Below are 12,545 nucleotides of genomic sequence, written 5' to 3' on the forward strand. Positions count from 1 at the left end.
CCCCCCCCCCCCCCCCCCCCCCCCCCCCCCCCCCCCCCCCCCCCCCCCCCCCCCCCCCCCCCCCCCCCCCCCCCCCCCCCCCCCCCCCCCCCCCCCCCCCCCCCCCCCCCCCCCCCCCCCCCCCCCCCCCCCCTCCCCCCCCCCCCCCCCCCCCCCCCCCCCCCCCCCCCCCCCCCCCCCCCCCCCCCCCCCCCCCCCCCCCCCCCCCCCCCCCCCCCCCCCCCCCCCCCCCCCCCCCCCCCCCCCCCCCCCCCCCCCCCCCCCCCCCCCCCCCCCCCCCCCCCCCCCCCCCCCCCCCCCCCCCCCCCCCCCCCCCCCCCCCCCCCCCCCCCCCCCCCCCCCCCCCCCCCCCCCCCCCCCCCCCCCCCCCCCCCCCCCCCCCCCCCCCCCCCCCCCCCCCCCCCCCCCCCCCCCCCCCCCCCCCCCCCCCCCCCCCCCCCCCCCCCCCCCCCCCCCCCCCCCCCCCCCCCCCCCCCCCCCCCCCCCCCCCCCCCCCCCCCCCCCCCCCCCCCCCCCCCCCCCCCCCCCCCCCCCCCCCCCCCCCCCCCCCCCCCCCCCCCCCCCCCCCCCCCCCCCCCCCCCCCCCCCCCCCCCCCCCCCCCCCCCCCCCCCCCCCCCCCCCCCCCCCCCCCCCCCCCCCCCCCCCCCCCCCCCCCCCCCCCCCCCCCCCCCCCCCCCCCCCCCCCCCCCCCCCCCCCCCCCCCCCCCCCCCCCCCCCCCCCCCCCCCCCCCCCCCCCCCCCCCCCCCCCCCCCCCCCCCCCCCCCCCCCCCCCCCCCCCCCCCCCCCCCCCCCCCCCCCCCCCCCCCCCCCCCCCCCCCCCCCCCCCCCCCCCCCCCCCCCCCCCCCCCCCCCCCCCCCCCCCCCCCCCCCCCCCCCCCCCCCCCCCCCCCCCCCCCCCCCCCCCCCCCCCCCCCCCCCCCCCCCCCCCCCCCCCCCCCCCCCCCCCCCCCCCCCCCCCCCCCCCCCCCCCCCCCCCCCCCCCCCCCCCCCCCCCCCCCCCCCCCCCCCCCCCCCCCCCCCCCCCCCCCCCCCCCCCCCCCCCCCCCCCCCCCCCCCCCCCCCCCCCCCCCCCCCCCCCCCCCCCCCCCCCCCCCCCCCCCCCCCCCCCCCCCCCCCCCCCCCCCCCCCCCCCCCCCCCCCCCCCCCCCCCCCCCCCCCCCCCCCCCCCCCCCCCCCCCCCCCCCCCCCCCCCCCCCCCCCCCCCCCCCCCCCCCCCCCCCCCCCCCCCCCCCCCCCCCCCCCCCCCCCCCCCCCCCCCCCCCCCCCCCCCCCCCCCCCCCCCCCCCCCCCCCCCCCCCCCCCCCCCCCCCCCCCCCCCCCCCCCCCCCCCCCCCCCCCCCCCCCCCCCCCCCCCCCCCCCCCCCCCCCCCCCCCCCCCCCCCCCCCCCCCCCCCCCCCCCCCCCCCCCCCCCCCCCCCCCCCCCCCCCCCCCCCCCCCCCCCCCCCCCCCCCCCCCCCCCCCCCCCCCCCCCCCCCCCCCCCCCCCCCCCCCCCCCCCCCCCCCCCCCCCCCCCCCCCCCCCCCCCCCCCCCCCCCCCCCCCCCCCCCCCCCCCCCCCCCCCCCCCCCCCCCCCCCCCCCCCCCCCCCCCCCCCCCCCCCCCCCCCCCCCCCCCCCCCCCCCCCCCCCCCCCCCCCCCCCCCCCCCCCCCCCCCCCCCCCCCCCCCCCCCCCCCCCCCCCCCCCCCCCCCCCCCCCCCCCCCCCCCCCCCCCCCCCCCCCCCCCCCCCCCCCCCCCCCCCCCCCCCCCCCCCCCCCCCCCCCCCCCCCCCCCCCCCCCCCCCCCCCCCCCCCCCCCCCCCCCCCCCCCCCCCCCCCCCCCCCCCCCCCCCCCCCCCCCCCCCCCCCCCCCCCCCCCCCCCCCCCCCCCCCCCCCCCCCCCCCCCCCCCCCCCCCCCCCCCCCCCCCCCCCCCCCCCCCCCCCCCCCCCCCCCCCCCCCCCCCCCCCCCCCCCCCCCCCCCCCCCCCCCCCCCCCCCCCCCCCCCCCCCCCCCCCCCCCCCCCCCCCCCCCCCCCCCCCCCCCCCCCCCCCCCCCCCCCCCCCCCCCCCCCCCCCCCCCCCCCCCCCCCCCCCCCCCCCCCCCCCCCCCCCCCCCCCCCCCCCCCCCCCCCCCCCCCCCCCCCCCCCCCCCCCCCCCCCCCCCCCCCCCCCCCCCCCCCCCCCCCCCCCCCCCCCCCCCCCCCCCCCCCCCCCCCCCCCCCCCCCCCCCCCCCCCCCCCCCCCCCCCCCCCCCCCCCCCCCCCCCCCCCCCCCCCCCCCCCCCCCCCCCCCCCCCCCCCCCCCCCCCCCCCCCCCCCCCCCCCCCCCCCCCCCCCCCCCCCCCCCCCCCCCCCCCCCCCCCCCCCCCCCCCCCCCCCCCCCCCCCCCCCCCCCCCCCCCCCCCCCCCCCCCCCCCCCCCCCCCCCCCCCCCCCCCCCCCCCCCCCCCCCCCCCCCCCCCCCCCCCCCCCCCCCCCCCCCCCCCCCCCCCCCCCCCCCCCCCCCCCCCCCCCCCCCCCCCCCCCCCCCCCCCCCCCCCCCCCCCCCCCCCCCCCCCCCCCCCCCCCCCCCCCCCCCCCCCCCCCCCCCCCCCCCCCCCCCCCCCCCCCCCCCCCCCCCCCCCCCCCCCCCCCCCCCCCCCCCCCCCCCCCCCCCCCCCCCCCCCCCCCCCCCCCCCCCCCCCCCCCCCCCCCCCCCCCCCCCCCCCCCCCCCCCCCCCCCCCCCCCCCCCCCCCCCCCCCCCCCCCCCCCCCCCCCCCCCCCCCCCCCCCCCCCCCCCCCCCCCCCCCCCCCCCCCCCCCCCCCCCCCCCCCCCCCCCCCCCCCCCCCCCCCCCCCCCCCCCCCCCCCCCCCCCCCCCCCCCCCCCCCCCCTAAGCCATCAGCATTCATTGCCTTGGGCCTCTAGACACAAATTTAATTTAAAGCAGTACAGTATTGTTTCAGCTGCATGAGCCAGGCTGGTTTTGGTAAGTCAGATCTGGTCTCTGAAATATTGCAATATATAGCCAACTCTGTTATGGTAGGTAACCTGGAACCAGGCTATCCATATGTGCAGATCTTCCAGATGGTCCCAATTTAATGTACTTTTACTCTTTTTAATAGAGGCAGTTTATTAATGTATGACTAAATATAATTTTTTATTTACACAAATTTGTAGATTGAAAAGTTCCTTTAAGACCAAGTTTCTTGAATATATTTTCTTCTTCAGTAGTAGATTTATAAAAAGGATCTCCTGTACTAATAACTGTTTATTATTATAGAGAACTTTCTCATCTTTGCAGAAACTGAGTAAAGAAGTTTCTTGCTTTTACAGTTTTTATATTTCTTGAATGTAATACAAGGTATGTACTACTTTTTTTTTAGACAGGGCCTCACTCTTTTCACCCAGGCTGGAATGCAGTGGTGTGATCCTGGCTCATTGCAGCCTTGACCTCCCAGGCTGAGGTGATTCTCCCACCTCAGCCTCCCGAGCAGCTGAGACCACAGGTGTGTGCCACCATGCCTGGCTAGGGTTTTTTTTTTTTTTTTTTTGGTTTTTGTTCTGTTTGTTTGTTTTTTGTATTTTTTGTAGAGACAGGGTTTCATCATGTTGCCCAGGCTGGTCTCAAACTCCTCGGCTCAAAACGTTCCACCCGCCTTGGCATCCCAAAATGCTGGGATTACAGGCATAAGCCACTGCACCCAGTCTATGTACTGTTTTTACATTCTTAAAGAAGAAAAGTAAATTTTTGATTTGAAAATGGTGACATTTCATCATGACCTTGCTTAGCAATTACTGGCACATTTATCTCAGGATGATTATGAAAAATATTAGCTGGCACTTTTAGATCTTTCTAGGAATTCCTGTGAGTAAATGGGTCCAGCTGCTGACAGTCTGTCTCCTGCTTACAGGACTTCAGGGCCCTCTGTGGCTGGTCTGGAGACAACGTACACAGGAGGTAATGGCTTCTCTACTTCATATAACAGCCAGCGGTGGTTAAACCTCTATCTCTCTGCTTGCAAATTTTTGGATTTGGCTCTCGCATTACCCTCTGAAAACCTTCCTCAGTTTCAGATGTAAGTAAAAGCAAGGATATTAAATGGATATTTTTGAAAGTGCATTTGCTTTGGTCACTGACATCTATGACTAATTAAAAAGATTTTTGTGTAAGTTGAAGTATTCATAATTTTTACTAAAATGTAATTATTTTGGCACAGCACAGTTATTGGAAGTAAATGGTCAATGTGTATATATTAACAGACTATTCAGTCAACAGATTGAGTACCTCCAGATGTGAGACAATGGGGTACATAACTCACATGCTTCAAGTCCAGGGAAGGAGACATACTGATACTATGGTAGCTCATGTACAAGACACACTGAGGCCACATAGCAGAGATCCCTACTAGCTCTGAAGGTCAGAGAAGGCCCTCAGGGGAGTCTTAACCTGAGGTGGTGAAGAATGACAGCTGGGAGAGTGAAGGAAGATAGAGGCAGCTGCAGACGTGATACGTCTGAAGTGTGGAGAGATCAGTATTGCTGGAGCAGAATATTGAGAAGAAGCTGGAAAGGGACTAAACCATGTAAGACCTTGTAAGCTGTGTTAGAGAACTTGAACAGCTAAGGAAAGAAGTGATGTTATTAGGCTTGAATTTTAGAACGCTTATTTTGGCTATGTAGTGTGGAGAATGGACTGGAGATGGGCAAGACTAGAATGAAGGAGGCAGTTTTATCTTAGATGATAATGAATTGAACTGAAAGAAAGAGGGGAAAAGTTGATAAAAGTTAATGCTCACAATGCCTTAAGTGGCAAAAATATTTATTATGGTTTTCCATATATAAATTTTAAAAATAATGGGCAATCTATGTAACATTATCAAAATGTAGTTAAGGTAGTATGAGAATTTATCCACGAGATCAAATACGTATTAATTTATAATACTGTGTCTTATTTTTCTTCTGGAATGGAAATAATAGGATAAAGAGTATGCTACTGAGCTTTTTCTATTTTTTATTTGGACATGCTCCAAAATTTGCTATTTTACAAGCTTACTTTTCATTAAATTTAATGGTAAGAACTAGAGATTACTTTTTTAGAGTCATTCTAGTTCCTTTAATTTTCTCTTCTACTTGAAAACCATATATATCTACTTTTTGATGAATTTCAGTTGTTGGGTATCTGTTACACAGATGTTACTCCTAAGGAATTCCAGAAAAGAATACTAAACAGAATTGTAGGAAAGTGGCCAATATTAACCAAGACACTTACCTTCACAAAAGTGATAACTATTCTCAGGTGCTTTTGGAGGGACATTAAATAGTATGCTCATGATACTGACTCTTTATCTTCCATGACAAGAACCAAAATAAGTTTATCCTCTTTACTTGTCAAGATGTTACTACAAAAGGGAAGGAAACATGCCATTATATTAATTAGTTTTTTTAAAACCTTGTATCTTTCTAAAAATAAAAATCTTTAAAGTAGAAAATGTGAAGATTTTCATAATTATCTTGAAAGAGTAATATCTTACCATGATCCATATTTGGAAAGTTCAAAGTATTTCATAAGTTTCCTATATATAAATTTAAAAGTATCCATGTAACTATAAAGTTTGAGAGATAGCAATGAATTGGCAAAAGATATTTTCAGTGTATATGACAAAAGTCTAAAATGCGTAATATATAAAAATAATCTGGTAGAAAAATGGGCCAATGAGCAACACAGTTAATAATTTATAGGATGGTTTCTAAACATAGGAAAAGCTGCTCAGTTGTTCTTCTGAGTTTCCAATTAAAATTATGGATAACTATCAGAATGGTAAAGATCTGAAAGTTGCTTTCCTTTTACTTTTAGTAACAGAAGCATTCTTATTCTTGTTGGAAGTATACACTGATATTGTCCAATTGTTCAGAGGTTATATTTACCAAAATTTAAAATATATATTCTCTTTAAGCCTATAATTCTGCTACATCCGAGGATTTATCCTGCCTCTATATTCTCAGATGTGCACAAAAATAAATAAGCATTACATAAGGGTATCCATCGTGGTACTTTGTAAGTGCAAGAAATTGGACAATCTAGGACATTGGCTTTGGTGTACTACTATGTTGCTGTTAAAAAGAATGAAGTTTTATATGATGCAGAATTACCTCCAAGATACGAAATTAATATCAAATATATATATCCTACATGTATAATTAAATCAAAACAGGCAGCGATCATGTTTTTTTAAAGGAGAGGGTTGTGTGAATATGTACTCTTTTGGGCATAAACTCTAGGGAAGGACTTACGAAGCTGACAACATTGATGGATCCTATGCAGGGAGGGGAGACTACCTTTCTTTGGTATGCCCATTTATACGGTTTGAATTTTTCCCATGGTCAGATATTACTTATGAAAGACAAAATTATAAAAATTCAAGAGAAGTGCAAAGAAAGCCCTACTTTTCTTAAATTCGTTCAGTTTTTTATTCCTTTACTGTGCAACTAGGGAACATTTGACCTAGTTGAAAAATATGTTGAAAAATCAAGTCTTTGCCACACTGTTATGTTACAGTACAGAGATAAGCTAAATGAAAACATGTTCCTTTTAAGAACCTTTTGCCTATTCGCTAATAAGGAAACAAACATTTGTTGAGTACTTGCTTTGTGCTCATGAAAAAAGTAATGATGACTACAAGTTTCGTATTTATTCCTTACAACCTTATGAGGTAGTAGTATCTTTATTTACTGATGAAGGCTCAGAGAGGTTAAGAAACATACCCAAAGTGACAAGGCTACAAGTGGCACATCTGGCATTTGAATTTTTATAAGCAGTGGGGTCATGATCTTTCTACTGCATTATGCCACCTAATCTTAGATGGCACAAAGTCTGTCTTACTGATGCTGATGTCATTATTCTATACATAGGTACCGATGGGCCTTTATTCCAGAAGCCTCAGATGATTCAGGTTTGGAAGTCAGAAGGCAGGGTATACATCAACGAGAATTTAAACCTTACGTGGTACGACTAGCAAAACTTCTTCGGAAAAGAGCAAAGGTATCGCATTCTTTTGTGATTGTTTTGTTTTACATCACTACATGTTGCATTAGTGAGGTATTTATTAAATACTTCCTGGGAAACTGAGAACGTTATCAAGTTGAGCTATTTTGAAAACAAGTCCCTGGTTTTAAGAATTAATGTCTGTAAGCCTCATATTTCCAGACATTAGAAAACATACTGCAGTATTTTAAAGGAATACGCGGTTATTCTTATTTTTGAAGAGAAGAAAAAGGCTTTTGTACATTAATAGCATCTACCTTAAAATATTTTCCCCTCAAAAAAGAGAAACCTTGGAACCATACATGTGAGTACTTAAGACTGTAGTCCTGAACAGTCTTCATGTCAAAAACTTGATAATGTAATATAATGTTCATCTTAACGCCATGATGAGAAACAAAAGTATGAGTTTATTGAGAAAAATGCAATACAAAAGGGATTTTTAGAACGTGTCAGAGTTGTTTCAACAGAAATAATCAATGGGTAAGAAGATTATACATTTTAAATTTGTAAAATATGAGTCAGATTTCATTGAAATCGAGCTAGAACCTCGGTCAGAATAAAGGAAATAATCATTAGCATTCATTCTGTTTATCTATATGAAATAAAATATATATGCTAAAATTCATTTTCTAAGTATTTTTCACTTTCTGATTATAACCTACATTCAGAAATGCATTCCTTATCCTGATCGAATACAGCTATATAACCGAATCTAAAGTTTCACAAAACAGTTCTTGCCCTTAACATGTGAGATATTTTCCTTTTTGTAGTTCACGGTGATGATGCTAAGTACAGATTGCCAGACCCCCCCAACCTGCAGTTTTTAAAACAGTGCTCAAAATTAAACTGGCTCTGACTCATTAATATAAAGCATCTTCTTAGAGAAATTATTTAAGGGGAAAAGTGGGAATTTACTTAAAACATATTATACCATTAAAAAGTGTAGGAAAATAAAATGTGTAAAATATTGTGTCTTATATACTTTTTATCTTTCAGTATGCATCATGCTAATTTATTACAGATCTTTGCCCAAGAACCTACCAGCAGTGAAACTGGTATGCTCGCCATTGGGCCTTTGTTATTAAGCTTTTGTCAAATTTTCTTTTACATTCAACAAATTTCAAAATCAAATTGTACAATTTGGGAGTCAGCTAGGTTATTTGGTGAGATCTAGTATGCAGTGTGTGCTTTGAGTGCTCAGAAATTTTCCAGTCTTCTGGAGTCCTCCTAATCAGGCAGCAGCTCTTAAACTGAATTCCGTTAACTACAGAAATGGAATGAAGAAAGTGATTAAAGAGATTTTGCTGGAAGGAATTTACATGAGAAACTCAACTTAAATTCCTAGTTGCTTCTGTAGGAGCTTAATAAAAGGACAGAGATGAGGATGTAAGCTGGGTCCTGAGTTCAGGATAGGACTTCGGTACTTTTCACTTTGATATCTCAGAGTTTGGGCAAGTAATCATGACAAATCCAGAAGCAAATATGACCCCAGGCACATGTCCTTTTCTGTTATGCCTGCATTTCATTAGTAATGAGAATTTTTATAAGACCCCCCTCCTTTAAATAATAAATATGACAGTCTTTTGCCCAAAATTTGTCCCACAGAATAAAAAAACTATTTTGATTGAAAGGCATCTTCCCATCCAAACCACCTTAAACAAGGTCTTCATGGCCAAGCATACTTTTCACTGGAACAAAGGCTGTGAGTTCTCCTCTTTCCTTCCACAGGACAAGGAGGAGGACTTTAAGACAGTGATTTTGGAGGGATTGGAGATGGCCAAGAATCAGGTGAGGGTGGCTGTTTCATGCTTATGATATGGCAGTAAAAGTTGCCAAATATTGAGACACAAACCCAGGTCTGAATGTCAACAAGTACAAGAGAGGTAAACAGGAAGGAAGTCTTTTTCAAGCGTAGACTGGTGAAGTCAAAGGAGAAATCATTTGTATGGAAATGTTTGACTTTATTTAATATTGAGACAATACAGATAGTTCTCATTAAGAGCATCAGAAACTCTGAATCAAGTGTATTCTTCTTGGTCAAGAGCGTAATAAGTCCTTCTCTTAAAGGCTCATCTTGGTAGGAATATAAACAAAAGGTTACCCCATAGTTCTCTTACATTTGGAAGTTTGCTATATAGAGGGTGCAAGGGTATTCATTTCCCTTCATGACAAAGTCATCTCTGTATGCCCTTTATTGCTGAATTGCAGTTTGATTTAGGGGATTAGAGGTGGTATGGTACCAGTAATTGAGTAATGGTGGAAATGTGAAAGTCAGTCACAGGACTCTCATTGGTGCCAGTGTCATAGTTAAGAAAGAAAGAAAGAAAGTTTTATATATCCTATAATCTAGACTGGAACCTAAATAATTGCTAGGAAGCAAACTTAAGTGATAGCTGTTAAGTTTTTTGGCTTTTGACCAGAGATGATGAAGAAGTAGGTGATCTTTTCTTGGTTTGCTCCTGGACTCTTCCATTTTAACATATATTTTTAGTTTGGTGCAAAAGTAATTGCGGTTTGGGACCATGAATTTTAAATCATTATAACTAGGTTCAAACAAATCTTTATTAAAACAATATAGGAACCATTACAATCAACACATTTTTGCCAATGAGAAATGTTTGTTTATTCCTGTAGCATAACAACCCATGCTTCCAAATTTGATGAACTCTTGGAAAGCATTTTCTGCATCCTGCTAGTTGTGGAAGCAGTTTCCCTGCAAAACGTTGCTGAGATGCCTAAAGAAGTGGTAGTTGGTTGGCAAGAGGTCAGGTGAATATGGCAGATGAGGCAAAACTTCATAGCCCAATTAGTTCAACTTTTGAAGCATTGGTTGTGCAACGTGCGGTCCACTGTTGTGATGGAAAAGAATTGGACCCTTTCTGGTGGCCAATGCCGGCTACAGGCATTGCAGTTTTTGGGGCATCTCATTGATTTGCTGAGCATACTTATCAGATGTAATGGTTTCACCTGGATTCAGAAAGCTGTAGTGGATCAGACTGGCAGCAGACCACCAAACAATGACGATGACCATTTTTTGGTGCAAGTTTGGCTTTGGGAAGTGCTTTGGAGCTGCTTCTCAGTCCAGCCACTGTGCTGGTCATCGCCTGTTTTCGTATAAAATCCACCTTTTGGCACACGTCACAATCCGATCGAGAAATGGTTCATTATTGTTGCATAGAATAGAGAAGATGACACTTCAAAACGACGATTTTTAGTATTTTTTTCACTCAGCTCATGAGGCACCCATTTCTTGAGCTTTTTCCTTTTCCAATTTGCTTCAAATGCCGAACAACCATAAAATGGTCAACGTTGAGTTCTTGGGCAACTCTTACAGTTGTAAGAGGATTAGCTTCAATGATGCTCTCAATTGATCATTATCAATTTCCGATGGCTGGCCACTGCACTCCTCATCTTCAAGGCTCTAGTCTCCTTTGCAAAACTTCTTGAACCATCACAGCACTGTTTCGGCACTGTATGTTCATCAGCAGTTCCTGGGCCAAATGCATTGTTGATGTTGTGTGTTGTCTCTGCTGGTTTATAACCTATTTTGAACTCAGAAAATCACTCAAATTTGATTTTTTGTCTAACATCATTTCCACAGTCTAAAATAAACAGCAAGTAAGTCATTAGCAAAAAGTGAGAAATGTGCTTAAAATGATGTATAACATAACCACATTTATTTAAGAATGTATTCCAATATAAAACTGCAAATTTCAACAATGCAAAAACCGCAATTACGTTTGCACCAACCTAATTTCCTTTTTCAGGATTTTACTTTAAAATAAGCAACAAGCTTGAGAGCACATAGAAGAAAATAAGCTGGATTTTGTATCTGCTTGACCCACTAAGAAACTAGTGATACTAAATTATTAGTTAAACAATGAAAGTTTCTGAGCAACATCTGATCTTAGAAGGCAAACTCCATTTGTTAATATGACAGATTGTAATTCTTCTTCCTAAGTCTTCATGATTTCTTTCTTCTGTCTAGTTCATTGCTTATTTTCATTATCTTTATTTAGTGTGGTATTGTATCTGTGATTCTACCCAAGTTCAACCAACCTCAGTTCTCTCATACCTTTCTCTAGACAGAATGATGTCTGTAGCTATGTTTGTGTAATTCAGGTGGCTTCTCAAACTACCCTCTTAATACACAAATTATTTGTGTTTATATTTAGTTGGCAGAGTTTTCACATACCTTCTCATTTGACTTCTCTACTAAAAGTTAGTTTAGATTGTCCCATTTTATAAGTGAGGAACCTTTGTGTATCTTGCCCAAGGATGTCGTTAAGTATGGCAGAGCCAGCACACTAAACCAATTCCTTTGACTCCAGGTCCAGCTTTCCTCCCTATGTTGTTTAGCACAACCCAGAAGGAGAGAGCAGTGTCTCTCCTGAGGGATACCTTCCTTTCTCTGTGATGCAGTATTGACAGTAATTATTCACTTTGGATACTGCTACCATCATGGCAAATTTAGGCTATCTAGATAAAAGGGAATTAACTATTTATAATAAAAGGGGATATAAAATGTATAGAGCACTTTGTTCCTTTTTTCTGTAGTCATTTTGTGACCTAGTCCTTGGTTACAGTAGTGAGGGTTCAGAAACCTGGGAGCTTTTTGAGTAAATACAAAGCACAACATAAAACTTTTATGTTTGACTCTATTCCTGTTCAAAGCGATTTCTGTTAACTAAGCTTATCTGTGCATTCTAGTTGGGAACTATTACTACAGTGTTAAGACTGCTCCATATAAAACTAAGAAATGGCAGTAAAAGGTCTCAGAAGCACCAAGGGTTTTGATCAGGTCAGGAGTAGAAACGTAATGTCATTTGTATTCATTTCTTGACCAACTGCCAATGTTTATATCTTTTTAATTTTTCTAACCACACTGTCTGTTAATACCAGTTCACTTTTTGTTTTCTGCAGAAAAATCCAGAGGAAGACAACTCAGGGAGAACGTTGGGTTGGGAGCCAGGGCAATTGCTGCTCACCATCTGCACCGTGCGCAGCATGGAGCAGCTCCTGCCGTTCTTCAATGTGCTCAGTCAAGTCTTCAACAGCAAAGTCACAAGCCGATGTGGAGGACACTCAGGGAGTCCTATCCTCTACTCAAACGCCTTCCCTAATAAGGACATGAAACTGGAGAACCACAAACCATGTTCCAGCAAAGCCAGGCAAAAAATAGAAGAGATGGTAGAAAAAGATTTTCTGGAAGGGATGATAAAAACTTGAGCACCACCGGTGGTTCCATTTAACTTATATGTAAATGTAATTATTTAAAACACATACACTGCTCTGCATTGTATAGTTTTTCCTTTTTTGTATGTAACAGAACACATTTCAGCTTGTATTTAATTTAAATATTTGTATATAAGAGCAAATGTCTGAATGTGGCCTGAATCAAGTTTAAATATTGTTGGCTCATACTGATTATGGTGCCTAAGAGAGCTATATATATATACACATGTAAAGTCCATTGTTTTTATTGTCCTGAGTTGTCTTAAACCTGCAAAATATACACTACCCATTTTTTTTTCCATTGGTTT

The 12,545-nt window shown here is 50.5% G+C and overlaps 1 protein-coding gene across 12 annotated transcripts in view; it reads left to right on the plus strand.

Annotated features, from left to right (window-relative positions):
- DOP1A (DOP1 leucine zipper like protein A) overlaps positions 1–12,535 on the plus strand; it is a 108,720-nt gene extending 96,185 nt beyond the window's left edge. For 6 of the 12 annotated variants that reach the window (XM_050788091.1, XM_050788096.1, XM_050788093.1 and 3 more), the window contains 3 exons: positions 3,872–4,036; positions 6,870–6,999; positions 11,926–12,535. In XM_050788091.1, the coding sequence (XP_050644048.1) occupies positions 3,872–4,036; positions 6,870–6,999; positions 11,926–12,231 (601 nt within the window). In that variant the 3' untranslated portion in view covers positions 12,232–12,535. The other 6 variants (XM_050788087.1, XM_050788090.1, XM_050788088.1 and 3 more) reach the window with 2 other exon arrangements.
- Positions 12,536–12,545: the final 10 nt, after the last annotated feature.

Source organism: Macaca thibetana, chromosome 4 (genome assembly GCF_024542745.1).
Source record: "Macaca thibetana thibetana isolate TM-01 chromosome 4, ASM2454274v1, whole genome shotgun sequence".
NCBI lineage: Eukaryota > Metazoa > Chordata > Mammalia > Primates > Cercopithecidae > Macaca > Macaca thibetana.